Source organism: Artemia franciscana, chromosome 1, assembly GCF_032884065.1.
Source record: "Artemia franciscana chromosome 1, ASM3288406v1, whole genome shotgun sequence".
Classification (NCBI taxonomy): Eukaryota; Metazoa; Arthropoda; class Branchiopoda; order Anostraca; family Artemiidae; genus Artemia; species Artemia franciscana.
Window position 1 is genome coordinate 55159576 of NC_088863.1, and position 21766 is coordinate 55181341.

General features: G+C 35.2%; 1 protein-coding gene across 7 annotated transcripts in view; it reads right to left on the reverse strand.

Moving 5' to 3' along the window:
• Positions 1-21766, reverse strand: part of LOC136031439 (A disintegrin and metalloproteinase with thrombospondin motifs 9-like) — a 364806-nt gene that overhangs the window by 288092 nt on the left and 54948 nt on the right. For all 7 annotated transcript variants that reach the window (XR_010618512.1, XM_065711064.1, XM_065711037.1 and 4 more), the window contains one exon: positions 12303-12679. Coding sequence is in view for 6 of the 7 variants with exons in the window: in XM_065711064.1 (XP_065567136.1) it covers positions 12303-12679 (377 nt within the window). In the remaining variant the exon portion in view is untranslated. The remainder of the gene's footprint in view (positions 1-12302; positions 12680-21766) is intronic.

Below are 21766 nucleotides of genomic sequence, written 5' to 3' on the forward strand. Positions count from 1 at the left end.
ATTCTTAAAACATGATTGACAGTTATCAGTGGAAAAAAGAAGTTCATGAAAGTTTATAAAACTGGATTGTCGAATCGCACACTATGGAACAACAAAGTTTGTACACTCAATTGAGGAGTTGGCAAAATCAACAATTCAGATCCACAATCTTTCTTTCGAGCGTAGTTGTAAAATTCCCAATCCAGATTATTAACTATAATCCTGATTGTTAGTGGAACATATTTTTCATATTCTGGATTATCAGCGGAACAGCAAATTTACAATTCAGATTGTGATTCTACAATTCCGTTTGTCAGTGGAAAGGGCCTCAAGTTTGGCCTGAAAAGAATAAGATATGTGCCCCATGATTTAAAGGTCCCTGTCCCCCTCCTAAAACTGCTCAAAATAATGAAAACCAACGGCTGAGGAGTGCGTTCAGTGTAGTTAAAACAGTGCAAATAAAAAAATAAAAAATAAATAATAAGAGTTTGTTTTTTATTTGAGGAAAAAAGGAGATTTTATATGAATTTTTTAAAACATATAAGGTGAAAAAAATAGAAGTGAGTGTGAATAAGGTAAGATTTTTTTTTGAATGGTAAAGGTATAGGCTATATGTTACTGTTGAGGGAGGAGTAGCTGTAGGACAGATAGTGTAAAATCTTGTTTTGTGAAAAGAAAATGATTCCTCTGTGACAGAATATTGGCAGATTTTTTTTGTTGGAATCGGAATTTCTTTTGGATTTTAGACCAGGGTAGCGCCGGAAAAAATGTCAAATTTTCTTTGGTCGGGTGTCTGAAATTTGAGACTTTTTAAACTAACCGATCAGAAATATGGTAAGAACAAAGTGGAAGCACAGCTTATGAATTGTTTTGGGTACCCGACTGACAGACTGTATTTCAAATAGAAGGCTGTAATCAGAAAAAGGTTGAGATGGCTAGGGCATGCTATACGAATGAAGGACGCCAGATTGCCAAAGATTATCCTTGCTGGTCAATCGTCTAGGGATAAACAAAAACCAGATCATCCTCGGCTGTGGTGTAAGGAAAGATTTAAGGGAAATGGGAACTTCCTGGAAGGGTGTAAAGAGGGAGGCTTTGAATATATTGGTATAGAAGATAAATGTGCGTAGCTCTGTTGGGCTCAGGCGGCTTGGTGCTGTGGTGAGTTGTTAGTAGTAGTAGTAGTAGTAATAGTGTTTATGAATTACTGTATCCGTATTGACAAGATAAGTAATTGCATAATTCACAGTTTTTCAATTGTTGTTATTTTTCTCGGTGGCCCTCCTATATTTGTGAATATAGCCTAGCCTACTATTGTTGGATCAAATCAAGAAGAGCATGATGCACTGAAGGGGGGGGAGCCTTAAGACTGCTCATCCAGAATGGCTCCTCACCCGGGACTAATTCTAAAAACAAATGATGAAATACCTATTATTAGATTCTGACGAAGTAAAAAAAGCTAAAGTTTAAAATTTTATGTGAGCAACAAAGAAAACGGTTGTACCAAGTCCACTTTTTATACTCCAATAGTTTTATCTTTAAAGCAAACAATTGAACCTTATCAGTGGTACAGGAATATTGCTTAACCGAAAAATAAAAGTTAATATAAAAATAATAACCACAACTCCCAAATTAACCAGAAACGTCATTAGGGCGAGGAGTGTGCAAATAGCTCCTCCCCCATAATTTTGCATGTTTTTGGCAAAGTAGGGTTACAAATTCAATAAAATGGCAATAAAGGCAAATAAAATATAGGAGACGTCGTAACCATCTCAAGAGTCAGGCCCAGACACTCTTCTAAATGACCCATTCTTAACCTATTTTCTTATATTTTTTTTGTACAAGTCACATGTTTTGTTTTATTTGCTTTCTCCTCTCCCCTCCTCTAATGCGAATCACCAAAAAGCTTCCGTGAAAGATTCGCCTGTGTGTCTGATTTAATTCAATTTCACTTTTAAGACTTAACTGCAAGTCAAACAGTTCGTGGTAATGAACTGTTGTAAGGAGCGACCCGGCTCAATAGTAACCGAAACTCTAAAAATGGAATTTTGATACCAATAGTTACATCAAAAGGATCGCATTTTAATGCTGATTTTAAATATTTAAGTTTCATCAAGATCAGTTATACCCATCAAAAGTTACGAGCCTGAGAAAATTTGCCTCATTTTAGAAAATAGGGGGAAACACCTCTTAAAAGTCATAGAATCTTAACGAAAATCACACCATCAGATTCAGCGTATCAGAGAACCGTACTATGAAGTTTCAAGCTCCTATCCTACAAAAATGTAGAATTTTGTATTTTTTGCCAGAAGGCAGATCACGGATGCGTGTTTATTTGTTTATTTTATTTTTATTTTTTTTCCAGGGGTGATCGTATCGACCCAGTGGTCCTAGAAGTTCGTTACGTAAGCTAATTTATAAGTTACGTATATCTTTTGGTAACAAAAACATTCATAAAAAATTAAAAGTTCTAGTTGCCTTTTTAAGTAACCAAAAAATCGGAGGGCAACTAGGCTTCCTCCCACGCTCCTTTTTTTCTCAATATCATTCGATCAAAACTATGAGAAAGCCATTTAGTAAAAAAAAATAAATATGCAAATTTCATTTTAATTATTCCTCTGCGGAGAGCCAAAGTCAAAACATGCATTATTTCAAAAACGTTCAGAAATTAAATAAAAAAATAAGTTTTTTAACTGAAAGTAAGGAGCAACATTAAAACTGAAAACGGACAGAAATTACTTCGTATATGAAAAGGGCTGCTTCCTCATCAACGCCCCACACTTTACGCTAATTTTTTTTACTATTTTAAAAAGAAGAGTTGAGAGAAAGAGTCAAACTTCAGCGTAAAGAGCGGGGCGTTGATGAGGAAGCAGCCCCTTTCATATACGAAGTAATTTCTGTTCGTTTTAAGTTTTAATGTCGCTCCTTACTTTCAGTTAAAAAACTTGTTTTTTTTTATTTAATTCATAACAGAGCCAACTTGTAACAAGCTGTTCAAAACTTAAGCTGTTCGTAACACAGTTATAAACAATTAGTTTTCTTAGGAACTAGATTAAAAGGAAATATTCACAGAGTTTGCGAATATTTTATTTCGACTTCTCATGGTGCCCAACGATATCTGCTTTCTTGGCATTACAATATGATTTTTTCTGCCAATTCTGAGATTCAAGAAACATGATTCTATAGTATCTATCTAATTATCTAATACTTATTTCCTTTATCGTAACCATAGAATCTGATATCAAATTACGAGACACAAATGAAATATGAACTGATTGGTTCAGTTTCTAAGCCAGTGCAGCTACCAGCATGGCAAGTTTGTGTCACACATTCAAGCTAATTATGTGGCTACTGGATGAACTTAAGATGTCAAGTTGTGTCGTTATGTATAAGTTGACGGATGTTAGTAATTTGCTGAGGTGATTTTATGCAGTAATTGTAATTTTTATGCAAAAAATTAAAAATTTGGTTGGAAAAAGCCTTCTTTCTATTTTCTAAAGTGAGCAACTCTAATGAGTCAATTTGGTGGGATTTCTTCTGATAAATTTGGATTTCAGGGGGACGCCTCCTGCCCTTCGCCTATGGAAGACATAAGAATATGAGCCTAACTTTTCATTTTACACCCAATCTAAGATAAATGGGCTACTCACCCCCCCCCCACCCATAGAGGATTAGAGCGGGGCTGGATATCAAAAAAGAAACTGAGAGGGAGGCTGATAGCACTTCATCAGATTTCGGCCTTCTGCGAAGGTTTTTACCGTTTTCGGAGAATAGAAAATGGAGACACTACTTCAGAGATGAATACCATAGTAAGCGACGAGACAGAAGTGAAAATTGAGTTATAAAAGTAGAGACATAAATAAATATGACGAAGAAGACCTATCATGGCTTCAACGACAGTTGCATTCTAGTAAAGAATGAACCATGGTTTATTTTATCTAAAAATTTGAACAGGTTTTTTAGGAAAATAAACTGTTTACTGAGAAAAAATTGCCATTTGAAGATTACTTAGGAATTGTAGCTATTATTTCGATTAGTCTGAATAATAAAACCTTATTGCGAAAACAGATCTATACGAATTTAAAAAAGAGCAAGAAGCCCTCAGAAACGGCGTCGGATATAAACTACAAGCATATCATTGGAATTACCATGGGTGAAAACCCCCAGCAGAAAATTATAGTTCTTCGAGTTTAACAAGCAGGAAATTCACTTGGCATGGGAAGCATAAATCAATTTTATTTTTAATTTAATTTAAAACCGCCTTTGTGAGAAGCATCACAGTCTCATATTAGCCTTTCATCAGCTACATGTATCTTACTATGACACAAAAACGAATCGGTAAATGTATCGGCAAATTGTAGGAACTAGAAACCAATATAAATGCATCAACAAAATATCATTGTTATGCTCATTTCAAATACTTAAGTTCATTAAGTTTCTGTTATTTATAGCAACAGTTTCAGGATCACTCAATTTGCCGTTCATTTTGCTTTGTCAACGTCAATTGTAATATACAGTAAGAACATTACTTTACCATGAGCAATCTTTGTCAATAGTTTTAGAAGCTAAAAAAAAATGGAAATTTGAAATGAGTACACGCATCAAAGAATTTTTTTCTAAACTGATTCCAAACATTTAAACTTAAATTTAGATGTCAAAAGGAATTAGAAAGAAGATTTGTACATATCTAACCCCTTACTTTTTGACCACTTAATATTTTAGGAAGATTGAACCCTTAAAAGAGGGTTGAATCATTTTGAGCACTATAATATCAAATTCATAGCTTTTGAGAGCCCTATGGCAGAATTTTTGAGCTACCATCTATAAGAAATGACACATTTTGGATGCTTCCTGAGAAGGTCTTCTTTCTTTTTTCACAACAGTTAGTGTATTGAACCAGTGATGGTAGACTTCATGATGGGGACTGAATGTAAATCGAGTTCGCATCACCCTTTTTAAGCAATAAGAGACATGGCATCGTGGAAAGATGTGGATTTCTCCATTTGAAACTGCAAAATAACAATATTGACCCGAACCACCCCTCCTTCATAATAACTGATGCACACATACACATCCATGTAAATAACTTTATGAAGTATGAACAAATCGGTTTAGATACTCTTAGGGGTGTTACTCTTCCTAAACACTTCGCTCTTTACGCTAAAGTTGTCCTATGTTCTAATTGAACGATCATGCTGTTTCATGAGTTGTTATTAAGGAATTGGGACAGAACTTAAACTTTAGCGCAAAGAGCAAGGTGTTTTGGAGGAGTAATACCCCTCATATACATAATAATTTCTGTTCGTTTTAAGTTGTAATGATGCTTCTTGCTTTCAGTTGAAAAAACTCGTTTATTTATTTAATTTCTGATCGTTTTTTAAATAATTCTAAGAAATCTGGCTTCTTCTTCACTGAAAAATCCCTCCTCCCCAAAGATTTATCTCTAGACAATTCAATCCTTGTGAAAATTTACTCTGGACAATTACCCTTAACGCCTCAACGCTTAAAATTTAGTCGGCAATGAGAAAGCAAGACATGAGAAGAATTTCATATACCAATTTTTTGTAATTTCCCCCAGGGCAAAATTTCCCCTGAAAAATTCCCATCCAGAAAACTTCCCCCCCATGGAAAACTATCCCCTTGCTAAGCCTCACCAGCAAAAATTTCATCTCCCCCAAAAAATGTATGCATACTTTTCAATAACAAATACTATACGTCTATACGTAAGCAATGGGCAAATTGTGTAACTTAAAGACCTTCCCCCAGGGGCTTTGGAAAGTTCATGGTATCACTAAAAGCATAGTTATTTGGCCTTTCAACTATGCTTTACAAAATGGCTATCTCAAAATTTTGACCGGACGATTCTGAGAAAAAAGGACGTGGGAGGGGGCCTAATTGCCCTCTAATTTTTTAGGTCACTTAAAAAGGGTACTAGAACTTTTAACTTCTGTTCGAATGAGTCCCCTGAAAAAAAAACAACAAAAAAACAAGCAAACAAACCAATAAACACGCATCCGTGATCGTTCTTCTGGCATAAAATACAAAATTCCATATTGTTTTTCAAACAGGCACTTGAAGCATCTACAGTAGGGTTCTCTGATATGCTAAATCGGATGGTGTGATTTTCATTAACATTCTATGACTCTTAGGAGTGTTTCTCCCTTTTTTTCAAAAATCGAGCAATTTTTCTCAGGTTCGTTACCTTTGATGGGTAAGACTAAACTTAATGAAACTTAAATATTTGAAATCAGCATGAAATTCAAATTCTTTTTATATATCTATTGGTATCAAGAATCTGTTTTTTAGAATTTCGGTTACTATTGAGCCGGGTCACTCCTTACTTACAGTTTGTTACTACGAACTGTTTAATTTACAAAAAGAACGCATTTTATTTTAATTAAATTCTGAGGTCCTTCAATTCAAACCCAGTGCCTAAATGTTCTAAGTTAAGAAATGGTAAAAACAACGTTTTATGAACTTCAATTCAAAGCAAAAATTTTTGAATAAATGAAATTGATTTCATTTAATGAAAATAAAGATTGACGTTAAAACTTTAAATGAACATAAATTTAAACGATAAGCCCCCTCCCTCCTCTAGTTTCTCAGCACGCTAAAAGTTCACTTTTGTTTTTTGAAAAATTGTTAAAATGCCAAAAATATATCTAGTCGGAAACAATAAGCCTATTATTTACAGATAGCCCAATGAAAAATACGAACAAACCATTTATTGTTTAAAACGGATACAAGTAAACGATCCCTTCATTTTCGAAACATTGTGATTAAAAAAGTATCGGACTTTTTATTATATTGTTCTTTTGTTAGAGAAGTCTTTCCAAATATTTCACCATGATAGACCACCAAAAACTCCTAATATATCAAAAGGAACAAATAAATCTAAAACTATAAGCCTACAAAGAGAGTTATGCATTTGCAGAAGATTGTATAAATGTACAATGTAGTACCAAATTCAGATAATCAGATAAGTGAATGTAGATTCTAAAACAAAGTGGTTACCTATGTAAATTGAACATTGAAATTTTTTACGATCTATACAATTTTAGAGAAATATTGGAAATGTTCCCTTAAACGTGTGCGAACCAAAACTCTAAGAAGCTAATGGTAACATCAAACAAGATAATTCATAATAAAGATATAATTGCTGGGAACTACCTTGAACCCTTTGCAACAGCTTTGTGGTCCACCGGGCGTACGTGGACCACATTTTGACAACTATTGTGTGAGAAAATTTTGAAGCATAGGGATCAAAGAACGAAACTTGCACGTAAAAAGCAGGTTATCAGACGGTGGCAGTCCCCGTCATATATGCAATAGTTTCTGTTCGTTTTAATCAATAATACTGCTCTTTACTATGAATTGAATAAACAATTGCTGGTACTTATTTTAAGAAAGAAAGCTACGATGTATGTATATTTTATTCAGTATATAAAATATAGAGATGATTAGGGGTTAGGTTAGGTATTTAATATGATGCGTTCTGCACAGCCAGCTATCACTGGTTAGGTGTGTCAGAAACCACTACTTTGCTGTGGCACGACCTCTTTTGCTACTTGAAGACAGCTCTACAAATTTCATAAATTATGGAATATAATTTAAAGAACTATAAGGTCTCTGCGGGAACAGCCAGAAAACCCTGAGGCGGGAAGTGTGCCCTCCTAAGGATTCTCCTTGTTTCAAAAAAAAAGGAAAAGAAAATACTAATTCGGAGACTTCAACATTGTCAGCCAAAACTAAAATTAAACAGTCCTTAAATGTTTTCTTACTGAAATTTACCTGACAACTTTGGGCACAAAGCCAAATTGAAGTGCTAATTTTAATTGTGTAAGAATGACAAAATCAAAAAGATTGCCAACAGGTGAAACACCCATCATCAAGTCATATGAAGTGTCAAGCACCATAAGATATGACTTATTAAATAACGTCCCACTTTAAAGGGCTCATTGTATACATGTCTAATAGCAGCACGGAAACAACAAAGTTGAGCTTTCAAATAAGGCATATCTGAGTCATGCTATTTAGTTAAGAATATATTGTATGCAGTTAATTCGCCAACTTGTTGAAAACGTCAAGGCAAACCTTACTATTTTCCACACCTTCACTATCTAGTTTTTCCTGTTAGTTGAACAAGAGCTGATAATTCATTGAATCAAAGTACTTCTTCTAACCTCGGCGTCTAATTATATTCATGCATATAATCATGAGCATTTTGCTTTTCAATGGGCTCCGAGTTTCATAAGGATCTGAAACATTATATATCTTGTGGGGATTAAAGAGAATGGGAAACTTTTAGAGTTGGATCGTTGACTATTAATCATAGAAACATAGGGATTAAAAACGACTAAGACCACACACAGGTTAGCGTCTCGCTACTTCATTAAGACAATTCAATAACTGATATAGTTAATCTGTCATTTTATCGGATTGAAATTGATTGTAATATTTATATAAATATATATATATATATATATATATATATATATATATATATATATATATATATATATATATATATATATATATATATATATATATATATATATATATATATATATATATATATATATATATATATATATATATATATATATATATATATATATATATATTTATACACTAGCTGTTGGGGTGGCGCTTCGCGCCACCCCAACACCTAGTTGGTGGGGGCGCTTTGCGCCCCCCAAGCCCCCCGCGCGCGTAAGTCGTTACGCGCCATATTAGTTACGCGCCATTGTAGTTGTGTCCCTATGTCCCACCTGTGAATATAGATATATATATATATATATATATATATATGTTTTTAACTACGTAAAACTTGCCAATATACAACATTCTTTGCTGTCCCATTGTATGTGCATATAAATAGATTGTCAGGTTTACCGACTCTTGAACATGCAACATATAATGGTCCATGGGAAAACAATCCGTATTCAGATCTATACCTCATGATTCTAATGATTGCCCTTGAACTTTGTTGATGGTGATTGCTAATCGACCATTCCCTGTGTCGCCATCGTCATTTATATATCCCCCTGTGCCCCCCGGCGTCCCCTTTGTAGTTGTGTCCCTGTGTCCCGGTCGTCATTTATATTCCCTGTGTCCCAGTCGTCATTTGTGTCCCGGTGTCCCAGTCTGTGATTTCTCTTTGAGTGTCCCGGGCGTCATTTATATTCCTTGTGTCCCGGTGTCCCGGTCGTCATTTATATCCCCTGTGCCCCCCGGCGTCCCCGTTGTAGTTGTGTCCCTGTGTCCCGGTCGTCATTTATATTCCCTGTGTCCCAGTCGTCATTTGTATCCCGGTGTCCCAGTCTGTATATACATTCGTTTTTTTAGTTTTGTTTTTCTCCTTTATTTTTCATTTTTTTCCTTTTTTATTTTTTTTATTTTTTAGTTTTTTTTAGTTTTTTAGCTTTTTTAGTTTTTTCATTAGTCTTTAGTTTTTTTTTTCTTTTTAGTTTTTTTGTAGTTTTTACCTTTTTTTTAGTTTTTTTTAGTTTTTTTTACTTATGTCCTGGTCGTCATTTATACTCCCTGTGTCCCGGTCGTCATTTGTGTCCCGGTGCTTTGTTGATGGTGATTGCTAATCGAACATTCCTTTTGTCCCGGTCGCTTTCTCTTTGAGTGTCGTCATTTATATTCCCTATGTGCCGGTGTCCCGGTCGTCATTTGTGTCCCGATGTCCCGGTCTGTAATTTCGTCAGTTGAAAACATGACGTCAGTCGACACAAAAACATGACGTCACCCGACAGAGAGACCCACACACACACAGACTACTTATTTTTATATATATAGATATATATATATATACTAGTTGGTGGGGGCGTTTCGCGCAAACACCCCCCCCCCAAGCCCCCCCCCCCCCGCGCGCGTAAGTCGTTACGCGCCATATCAGTTATGCGCCATTGTAGTTGTGTCCCTGTGTCCCACCTGTGAATATATATATATATATATATATATATATATATATATATATATATATATATATATATATATATATATATATATATATATATATATATATATATATATATATATATATATATATATGTTTTTAACTACATAAAACTTGCAAATATACAACATTCTTCGATGTCCCATTGTCTGTGCAAATAAATAGATTGTCAGGCTTACCGACTCTTGAACATGCAACATAAAATTGTCCATGGGAAAAACAATCCGTATTCAGATCTATACCTCATTATTCTAATGATTGCCCTTGAGCTTTGTTGATGGTGATTGCTAATCGAACATTCCCTGTGTCCCTGTCGTCATTTATATTTCCCCCCTGTGCCCCCCGGCGTCCCCGTTGTAGTTGTGTCCCTGTGTCCCGGTCGTCATTTATATTCCCAGTATCCCGGTCGTCATTTGTGTCCCAGTGTCCCAGTCTGTAATTTCTCTTTGAGTGTCCCGGTTGTCATTTATATTCCCTGTGTCCCGGTTTTTTGTTTTCTTTTTCTCCTTTATTTTCAGTTTTTTTCCTTTTTTAAGTTTTTTTTCCTTTTTCAGTTTTTAGTTTTTAGTTTTTTTATTAGTTTTTACCTTTTTTAGTTTTTTTTAGTTTTTTCTTTTTTAGTTTTTAGTTTTCTACCTTTTTTAGTTTTTCAGCTTTTTTAGTTTTTTTAGTATTTTCTTTTTAGTTTTTTTTGTAGTTTTTACCTTTTTTAGTTTTTTTCTTCTTTTTTATTAATGCTAAAGCTAAGGTTCGAACCTGGAACCTCTCGGACCTAGAACCTGGAACATAACGCTTTACCAACTCAGCTACTTCGGTTTGAATACATTCGTTTTTGAATTGGTATATGATGACTAACTACATGACGACATACAGCTCAATCCTTATAATGACGTCAGTCGACACACAGACAAACAACTCTTTCACATGTTTAGTTTTTTCACTCAAAATTGTACTACTACCCTCCCCCCCTACTAAAAATCCTTAGGACCTTAGGAATTCTTAGGACCTTGGATACGTATCAACTAGTGGGCTGCTCTTTTGTTAAAATATTCCATCCAAGAGCATAGAACATATCTAATGTAGTTCTCATTTTTAAGCAGAGCTAAAATGCGTTTCAGTTCTAATTTTAGGTGAACCGCATAAACAGCACTAGCCTAATCTTAAGCCAATAGCATTATCACTGAAGCGTGTGCTAGATAGGGCAGCTAAATAACCCAACCTTTTTTTATCCGTTTTGTATTTTTCCAACTATTGTATGTCAAATTTTAAACTGGTAAGAAAAACATAAAAACTGATATTTCTTTCTTTGTGAAATATTAGGCCAGGAACAATGACGAAATCCTTCTTCTTTTTCGAAATTTTACGAATAAACTTTCTGTATCTGTTTGGTAAAAAGTAAAAAAAAATATATAACTTGATATTAGAAACTTAAAAAACACTTTTGAGCACTGTTGCGTAGTCTCGTCGATCAGAAAGAATTCCCGTGATTGGATTTGCCGTATAAGAGTTCTTAACTCTCGTGTTAGGAACGTTTACAGTAACTTGTCTATTGGGATCAAATGGTTTAACCTCCCACCCCTAAATTGAAAACTCATTTGAAGATATAGGACAATCACATGTACCCTGATATTTCAGGACCTCCTCCAGCAATATGTATATTTTTTTTCCTCAGATAGCCCCACAGCCAATAATCCAACATATTCATGTGGCTGTCATTCAACTGCATCCAGAATCCTATACACACAGCTTCCTAGACATGCAATCCTCTGTGACACATCCTCAATCTAAACAATATTGTTTTACAATCATAAAACCAATTAGCCTTCAATTGTCCATTACACATTTCTTCTTTATCAGAGTCCCTACTATGCACAGAAGTGCTACCAAGAGAGGACAATTGGGAACCAAACTTTTGTAAAACCAGAAACTCAGTCGAAGTGCGACATCTCGCAATATTCGAAAAAACCTAGCATATTTTTATTAAAGAGTCTTTTCAATCTGCTTTCCTCCTAATTACATAGTTAATGCAGGCTTAAACACCGCCCTAAAGAAACTATGTTGTTACCCTTAACTGTAAAGCTTCCCATCATTACCTCCAGTTCCCCAGCAGCATTTCCATGCCTCATGCCTGTTTAACCGAAATCCCTCTTCGTTTTATTAAATTTATTTTAAGTTCCTCAAAAGTCAGGATTGTTGCTATATGCGGATCAAACCTGGAATCCTACATATTTGGCCCAAGTTTCGGAAATCCCCGTGCCATAGAATTTCATGTAAAGGCACCCAATAAAATTTAAAGAAGAAACTATATAATAGCAACACAATAAATATACTAGAAACAAAATGAATTAGTACTTACCAATCCATGACACAAATTTACTGCTACAGTTGAATGAGGATCGCCCCGAACAGAGCCAACATAAAAACAGTCTTTCAATCCTTGCACTTGAGTTTGATTTATGTTGGAATAATTTTGTGCTTCATTTATATACTGAACTTTAAGCTCAGGAAGGATAAAATCTTCTGACAATTCTAAATCTAAAGTTAAAAATGGCTGTCTTTGACGCGTGTCTGGTATTGCTCGAATTATTTCTTGCACGTTCAGGTCCGGGCTTATTATAAAGACATCGAATGAAGGGTAATGGTCCCAATGACTGTCAGTCTTTCTTCTATAATGGAATCTTGAGGAATTTGACTTGACAGGGGTTACAAAAGTAACGGTAGAATCGAGTACATCTGAAAAAAATTATTTATTGATTAAGATTTCAATCAAATTTTAATTAATCAACATTTTAATCAATTAATTGTGTTTTTTAAACTCAAGAACCCAGCTAAAAGGTGTGAACCAACTTAAACACCATTATCAAGAAAAGCATGCATATCATCTATACAGGCTAAAAATTTCTGGGGTAAAGACTGAAAGCAGAGTCTACGCATCTCTTTAGCTAATATTAAGTGTGTCCTGGTACACCCATTTATACGGAATACATCCACAGGAGAATTTAAGGTGCCAAAAATAGGGAAGCTATATGGTAAAATATAAGAATCAAAGGGGAAATTAAAATAAGGTTGAATAGATTTAGAGACAGTAGATTCGCAGATGTGTTTATCTTGATATTTATCTAAAGTCGATTATTCGACATATATGAATTTGGTCAGAGCATACCATTTATTCTTAAAAGGTTCCTACCTTTGTAAAAGACTTTAACTCAATTCTATATCTTGGCAAGCCCCTCTAAAATAGCCATTATGCTTTTGGATGCTTGGGTCTTTTGTGTTTTCGGTTTTTTCTTCGTATTTCGTAGTTTTTTCGTATGCAACTTTTGAAGTTTAGATGGTTTCATCGTAGTTCATCACAGCTCATTCTTTATAGTAGAAGTTCCGATGGCCTTTCAAAGCGGAGCCCAGTTGTAAATTGCTCACGGTAATGAACAAATAGGAAACTAATTAAAATATCAATTTGAATTTTACCCTTTTCTTCAAATATATAAAAGTAAGTATTTCGAATGGAGAATGGTCAAATTTATAAAAATACCAAAACAGGTAAGTTAAGAAAAATTAGCTCGATTTGGGCCCCAAACCTTTGGTTAGCTTGATTTGGCCCCCAAACTGCCAAAACTGCACCTCTTTACGTCATTTCCCCTAATCTATTATTTGTTAGTATATAAACAAGTAAATTTCACACTCAACCATCCTCCCACTATGCCCAAGATACGGCAATGAGTGCGTATATCTGCCCAATTCGGGTGAGACTGTTCTCACCTAGAGTTTCAAAACATGAACACGTCTGTCAACGCTTTTCTACGTTTCGGTAGTAGTTATTCCGGTCTTGCTTTACACTCGGAAGTTAATATTTTCTTTCACATCCCGGAAACCCCTCAAATAAAACGTTCAACAAGTGAAATATTATTCTTCTTTATTCAAGACAAAATGAAGACATAGAAATGTCACATGCTTTCGTTTCAACGGATACAGTTTCTAGGGTATTTCGCTAGTATAATATAGCAAGATATTTTCAAATTCTGGCGTGTCTTCTAGAGCACAGCTTCGCTTTATGAATTTGTGCTTGGAAATCCTCCAGATTTTTTTTTAATTTGTGGATGGCATTTATACCGGAATTTAGTGTTCTAATGATATTTTTATCGAGGCTTTTTGCATTTCTGAACTTCAAACAACATCTTAAGTTTTAAAACTTTGATTTGTGCTCAAAACAATTAAGACAACAATTATAAAAAAAACAGTACAATACTTATACAAAACAACAATTATACAAACAATTAAACAATTATACGACAAAACAATTATCTAACAATTATACAAAGCAATTATACTTAGGGGAGATTATTAGTAGCAAACCAGAAAGAGCAATAATTTTTTTCTTTAAACGGATTGCAGTAATTTTGAAGTTAATAACGCACGAGTCCTTAAAAATTAAATAGGGCTCGAAGCGATAAGACTTCTAGAAACCTAGAAGCGGTTCCACTCCGCGAAAATAACATTTTGCTCATGACAAGCTTTACAGTCTACAGTCTACACATAGCTGTGAGCTTATGCACAAAAATTTGATAATCAGAGCGTGATAGGGCTGAATCTATTTTATACTGAAGAAAGCTAAGGCAAAATTCATCAATATCAAGAGATACGACATCCTAGAAAACCAATAACATGCGAAGAACTTGCCCAAGGAACGGGGGCCTCAATGTTTCACTTACCCTTGTCTTTTCAGTGTAAAGTTACTTCTTCGTTGCTGTCGCTGAGAACTCCGTTATCAAAAATGTGAAAGTAGCATTTTTACGAGAAAATTATTTCCAATTGCAAACCAATTTTTTTTACCATATAGCAAAATATCTCTCTCACTTATTATTTTTTTTTGCAAAATATAATCTTTAGTAGTAGGCTACTCACATAATGAAGTTTGCCTTATGCTCACATTGTCCTTAATTTGATTAAGTAAAAATAACAAGTTTTTTTAACTGAAATTAACGAGCAACATTAAAAATTAAAACCAAAAGGAATTATTGCGTATATGAAGGGGTTGCCACTTCCCCTCAATACCTCAGTCTTTAAACTAAAGTTTGACTTTTTGTTGCAATTATATTTAAATTACTTCTGAAACACAAGGTCATCAGAATAATAAGCTTTTGAAAGTTCTAAAAAAGACTTTAGCGTAAGGATCAAAGTATTGAGGAAGGGAAAAACCCCTCAAGTACATAATAGTTTATGCTCGTTTTAAGTTTTAATATTACCCCTTACTTTCAGTTGAAAAAACTTGTTTTTCTATTTAATTGCTGATAAATTTTTTTAATAACACTGAGAAATCCGGCTACACTCCATCCGAAATTCCTTCCCCCGTGGAAAATCCCTCCTAAAATAGTTCCTTCCACGTAAAATACCCTTGCCTGGAAAATCCTTCCAAAGACAAATCCATTCTTGCTAAAAGTTCCCCTTGGAAAATTTTTTGCAGACGATTCATTTTAAATAGACTTTAATTTCTGATTCTTTTTTAAATCAAGGCAGAAATGCCACCGTCCGTAGAAAATTCTTCACTAAAATTCCCCTCCCTAGTAGAAAGTTGCTCCCGCAGAAAATTGCTCTTTAAAAATTATCTTGCGGCTAACTCCTACATGGAGAATTTCTCCCGTGGAAAACGTATAGGAATTCTGTTAAACTCCCCTAGCATAAAATTCCCTGGAATGTCCCCCTAGAAACTCCCTCCCAAGTGAAAATTCTTCTCTTGGAAATCCCCTCCCCCCCAAACGTATGTGTACTTCCAATTAAAAAATACTGTACGCAAACAATTGGCAAATTTCATGACTTACAGACCTTTCACCAAGAGTTGTGGGAGGTCATTTTATCCCCAAAGGCTGGTTAGATGTGCTAAGGGGTTAAAAAAGGACCACATACAAAAAAAGATTCTAGGACAGATGGTCTCCAATCTCCTTTGACTTTAAAAAAAGGACAAGAACTAACAATTTTGGATCGAATGAGCGTCAACCAAAGTTTCTGTGACCATTAGGGGTGGGGGCTAGTGATGAGGAGCTAGTTGCTCCCCTCCTGTACGGAATAGTCTAGTCGATTTGGGGTTAAATATTCTTTAATTTTGTAATAAAGGCGTACACGAGAAATATTCCCGAAAATCAAGAGGGACTAGATATCAATTTCCACCTTCCCCTTTGCTTAGAGCTAATTCTGTATCTATTTGAAGGTTCAATGACAGTTAAGACGTTTTGGCATTAAATTACACACTTTGAGGCAGTCGCTACCTACCTATAAAACGATCAGAGAACCCTACTTGAGTGCTTTTAAACTCTTATCTACAAAAACGTAGAATTTGTATTTTTGTCAAAGAAAGATAAAGGATGTGTGTTTATTTTTTCTTTTTCTCTCGGGGATGATTTTATCAAAACGAAAGTTCTAGAAGATTTGGAAGGCGCTCATTCAAACGAAAATTAAAAGTGCTAGTGCCTTTCTATGTGACCAAATACATTGGAGGGCATCTACCCCCCTTGTTTCTATATTACTGAAGAAGAGAAGTGGTTGAACTTCAAAACATTCGTCTTGTTCCTTCTAGTATTTTTGTTGGTCTTATAAAACCCCATTCTCGATTTTTTCTTTTCTTTTTTTTCTTTTATTTACTAAAAATACTACTTGCTAATCTAGAGCAATGAAGTCTGTGAATTTTTAATTTGCTTGGTTCTGACTTCGAGTTTGATTCCAGGTTAATTATAATAAACAAGATTATAATATTGTCGCGAGGCTAGTCAAGTTTTACAAATATGAGTAATTCGCTCCTTGTTATGATGACCTCCCAAGGAGTTCATGGGAGATGGTGGACATATATAGTGTCTTTTGATTTCCTCATCTACGCGTGTCGTTTCCAGAAAACACCATTGGCAAAATTTTGATATCTTGGCCTGGCTGACAATCCCTAGACGCTCCTAGCTGATAAGACGACCTAGACCAAACAGGGCCGTTTTATCTGCTATTAAACAAAAAGTAACGAGCATTATCATATGAAAGTAAAGCGCAACATTAAACTCTAAAACAACCAGAATTTATTCCGTATATGTTCTCTATGTACTCTATGAGTACTTTCTAATACCTAGTAAGTTATAAAACTTGCATTTATGAAACTTTTAAGTTTGATTCTAGCTAGTCTATCTACTATTTCTATGAGTACTTCTAATACTAATACTTCTAATTCTAATACTAGTACTTGCAACTTTCTAGTTTTCAATAATCTTGCATATGATTGTCTTGCATATGACTCATAGAAATAGTAGTTAATTTGCATAGAAAAGTCATAGTTTTAATTTGCTTGGTTCTGACTTCGAGTTTGATTCCAGGTTAATTATAATAAACAAGATTATAATATTGTCGGTAGGCTAGTCAAGTTTTACAAATATGAGTAATTCGCTCCTTGTTATGATGACCTCCCAAGGAGTTCATGGGAGATGGTGGACATATATAGTGTCTTTTGATTTCCTCATCTACGCGTGTCGTTTCCAGAAAACACCATTGGCAAAATTTTGATATCTTGGCCTGGCGAACAATCCCTAGACGCTCCTAGCTGATAAGACGACCTAGACCAAACCGGGCCGTTTTATCTGCTATTAAACAAAAAGTAACGAGTATTATCATATGAAAGTAAAGCGCAGCATTAAACTCTAAAACGACCAGAATTTATTCCGTATATGTTCTCTATGTACTCTATGAGTACTTTCTAATACCTAGTAAGTTATAAAACTTGCATTTATGAAACTTTTAAGTTTGATTCTAGCTAGTCTATCTACTATTTCTATGAGTACTTCTAATACTAATACTTCTAATTCTAATACTAGTACTTGCAACTTTCTAGTTTTCAATAATCTTGCATATGATTGTCTTGCATATGACTCATAGAAATAGTAGTTAATTTCCATAGAAAAGTCATAGTTTTAATTTGCTTGGTTCTGACTTCGAGTTTGATTCCAGGTTAATAAACAAGATTATAATATTGTCGGTAGGCTAGTCAAGTTTTACAAATATGAGTAATTCGCTCCTTGTTATGATGACCTCCCAAGGAGTTCATGGGAGATGGTGGACATATATAGTGTCTTTTGATTTCCTCATCTACGCGTGTTGTTTCCAGAAAACACCATTGGCAAAATTTTGATATCTTGGCCTGGCGAACAATCCCTAGACGCTCCTAGCTGATAAGACGAACTAGACCAAACCGGGCCGTTTTATCTGCTATTAAACAAAAAGTAACGAGTATTATCATATGAAAGTAAAGCGCAGCATTAAACTCTAAAACGACCAGAATTTATTCCGTATATGTTCCGTAAAGACAAAATAAATTCTGCTTGCTTTAGAGATTGTTTTCGCCCTTCGCTTTCATTTCGTAATATTTTCTTTGTTAAAGCTCAATCTTACATATGGTTAAATTTTGCATGCGGAGGGAGCAAGTTTTCCTGGGTGGAACTTTCCGCGGGGGGGGGGTGTATTATGTGGGAAATTTTCTTTGGATTTTCCGGGGACAATTCTAGGGGGAATAATGGAATTAATATTGCTGAAAGAATCTGGTTTGTTGTTTGGCTGTTTGCTTCCTATTTTTCATTTGTATTTTTATTAGTTATTATCAAACAGTTCGTGGTAATTGTAATTATAAACGTTCGTGGTAATTATTTAAACAGTTCGTGCTAATGAACTGTAAGTAAAGAGTGACCCAGTTCAATAGTAACCAAAACTCTAAAAAACTGAATTTTGATGCCAACAGATACACCAAAGAATCTGATTTTTACTCTGATTTCAAATATATAAGTTTTATCAGGTTTAGCCTTACCCATCAAAAGTTATGAGCCTCAGAACCTTTGACTTATTTTTGAAAAAAAAGGGAAAACACCACCTAAAAGTCATAGAATATTAATGAAATCACACCATCAGATTCAGCGTATGACAGAACCCCACTGTTGAGTCTTCAAGATCCTATTTGCAAAAATGTGGAATTTCGTAATTTTTGCCAGAAGAAAAACCACGGATGCGTGTTTATTTTTTCTTCAGGGGTAATCGCATCGATTCAGAAGCCCTAGAATACCACGAAAGGGCTCATTCAAACGAAAATTAAAAGTTCTAGTGCCCTTTTTAATTGACAAAAAAAAATCGAGGGCTACTAGGCCCCCTCCCATTCTCAGCATAGTAAAAAATGTAATAACTATGTCTTTGAGGATGACTTAATCCTCGACAGCCCCCGACGAAAGGGCCGTAAGTTATGAACTTTGTCCATTGTTTTTTTCTGCAGGGAGGGATTTCTGGTAGGAGGGGTCAGGGGGATAATTTTACCTAGGAAGATCTTTCCATGGAGAAATTTTTCATAGGGAAAGGTAATTTTCCATGAGTAGGGCACCGGATTTCCCAGCATTATTTAAAAAACTATCAGAAATCAAATTAACTTTCAAATGAAAGTAAGTAACTTACTTTCATTTAAAACATAAAACATAAAACAAACAGAAAATACTACGTAAGTGAGGGGGGTCGCCTCTAATCAAGATACTCTTGCGCAAAAGTTTTTTTGTAATTTAAAAAGAGGCCATTATTCTAATTAAACATAATTTATGATTAAGGACTTATTCTTAAATAAATGTAACAAAAATCAAACTTATGTTATTATAGGGTTATCACAAGATAAAAGCAAGAGCTAAGAGCTCATATGGCACTTGTGACGAGGCATGAAGAGCTAAGAGCCAAGAGCTCATATGGTATGAGCTCTAACAAAATTATATGAATCAATAGATTGATTTAAAAGGAAAATCAGAGGCTTAATGCCGGTCAGGATTTAAAACAAGAGCTCTGAGTCACGACGTCCTTCTAAATATCAAAATTCATAAAGATCCGACCACCCACTCGTAAGTTATAAATACCTCATTTTTTCTAATTTTTCCTCTCTCTTTAGAGAGGAAAATGGACGAATCTGGGAAAACGACTTTATCAAGTCAATTTGTGCAGCTCCCTGACACGCCTACCAATTTTCATCGTCCTAGCACGTCCAGAAGCACCAAACTCGCCAAATCACTGAACCCCTTCCCCCAAATCCCCCAAAGAGACAGATCTGGTCGGGATTTTAAAAAAGAACTCTGAGACATAAGATCCTTCTAGATATCAAATTTCATTAAGATCCCGTCACCCGTTCTTAAGTTAAAAATACCTCAATTTTTCTAATGTTTCCAAATTAACACCAAAGTCTCATTAAGATCCGATCACCTATTCGTGAGATAAAAATACCCCAATTTTCAAGTTTTCCACGAATTCCGGTTTCCCCCTCCAACTCCCCCCAATGTCATAGGATCTGGTCGGAATTTAAATAAAGAGCTTTAAAGCACAAGATCCTTCTAAATATAAAATCTGGTCACCCGTCTGTAAGTTACAAATACTTCATTTTTCCGAATTACTCCCCCCCCCCGACTCCACCAAAGAGAGCAGATCCGGTTCAGTTATGTCAGTCACGTATCTTAGACAGGTTTTTACTCCTAGGATCCAGTTTCATCCTGATCTCTCCGCTTAAGTATTTTCTAAGATTTCCAGTACCCCCCCAGCTGCCCCCCAATGACGCTGGATCCGGTTGAAATTTAAAATATGAGATCTGAGTTACGAGGTTCTTCTAAATATGAAGTTTCGTGAAGATACGATCACTTCTTCGTAAGTTAAAAATATGTCATTTTTTCTAATTTTTCATAATTAACCTCCCCCCCCCCCCAATTGAGTGGATCCGTTCCAATTATGTCAATCACGTACCTAAACCTTCTGCTTATTTTTCCCACCAAGTTTCATCCCGATCCCTCCAATCTAAGCGTTTCCCATGATTTTAGGTCCCCCCAAACTCCCCCAATGTCACCAAATCCGGTCGGGATTTAAAATAAGATCTTTGAGACACGTTATCCTTCTAAATATCAAATTTCATTGAGATCCGATCGCCCGTTCGTAAGTTAAAAATACCTCATTTTTTCTAATTTTCAGAATAACCCCCCACCCCCAACTACCCCAAAGAGAGTGGATCCGTTCCGGTTATGTCAATCATGTATCTAGGACTTTTGTTTATTTTTCCCACCAAGTTTCATCCCGATCCCTCCACTCTAAATGTTTTCCAAGATTTTAGGTTTCCCCCTCCAAACTCCCCCCCAGTGTCACCAGATCCGGTTGGTATTTAAAATAACAGCTCTGAGATATGATATCCTTCCAAACGTCAAATTTCATTAAGATCTGATCAACCGTTCGTAAGTTAAAAATACTTCATTTTTTCTATTTTTCGGAATTAACCGGCCCCCCACTCCTTTCCCAGAAGGTCAAATCGGGAAACGACTATTTCTAATTTAATCTAGTCCGGTCCCTGACACACCTGCCAAATTTCATCGTCCTAGCTTACCTGGAAGTGCCTAAAGTAGCAAAACCGGTACCGACAGACAGACAGACAGACCGACAGAGTTTAAGATTGCTATATATCACTTGGTTAATACCAAATGCCATAAAAAGTAAAACTAATATCAAATTTTGTTTTAATTATTCATTAAACTTAACCCAGCATTAGGTCAAAAACGTTCAGGATAAAAAAAAACATGTTTCTTATACTGACAGTAAGGAGCAACGTTAAAGCTTAAAACGAATAGAAATTATTCCATTTATGAAGGGGCTGTACCTCCTCAACACCCTGCTCTTTACGCTAAAGTTTATTTTGTTTGAAAAAGTAGAGTTGTAGCAAAGAGTCAAGCTAAAGAGTAAAGAGCAGAGCGTCGAAAGGGGACAGCCCCTTTCTGCAGAATAGTTTCTGACATTTTAAGCTCTAATGCCACT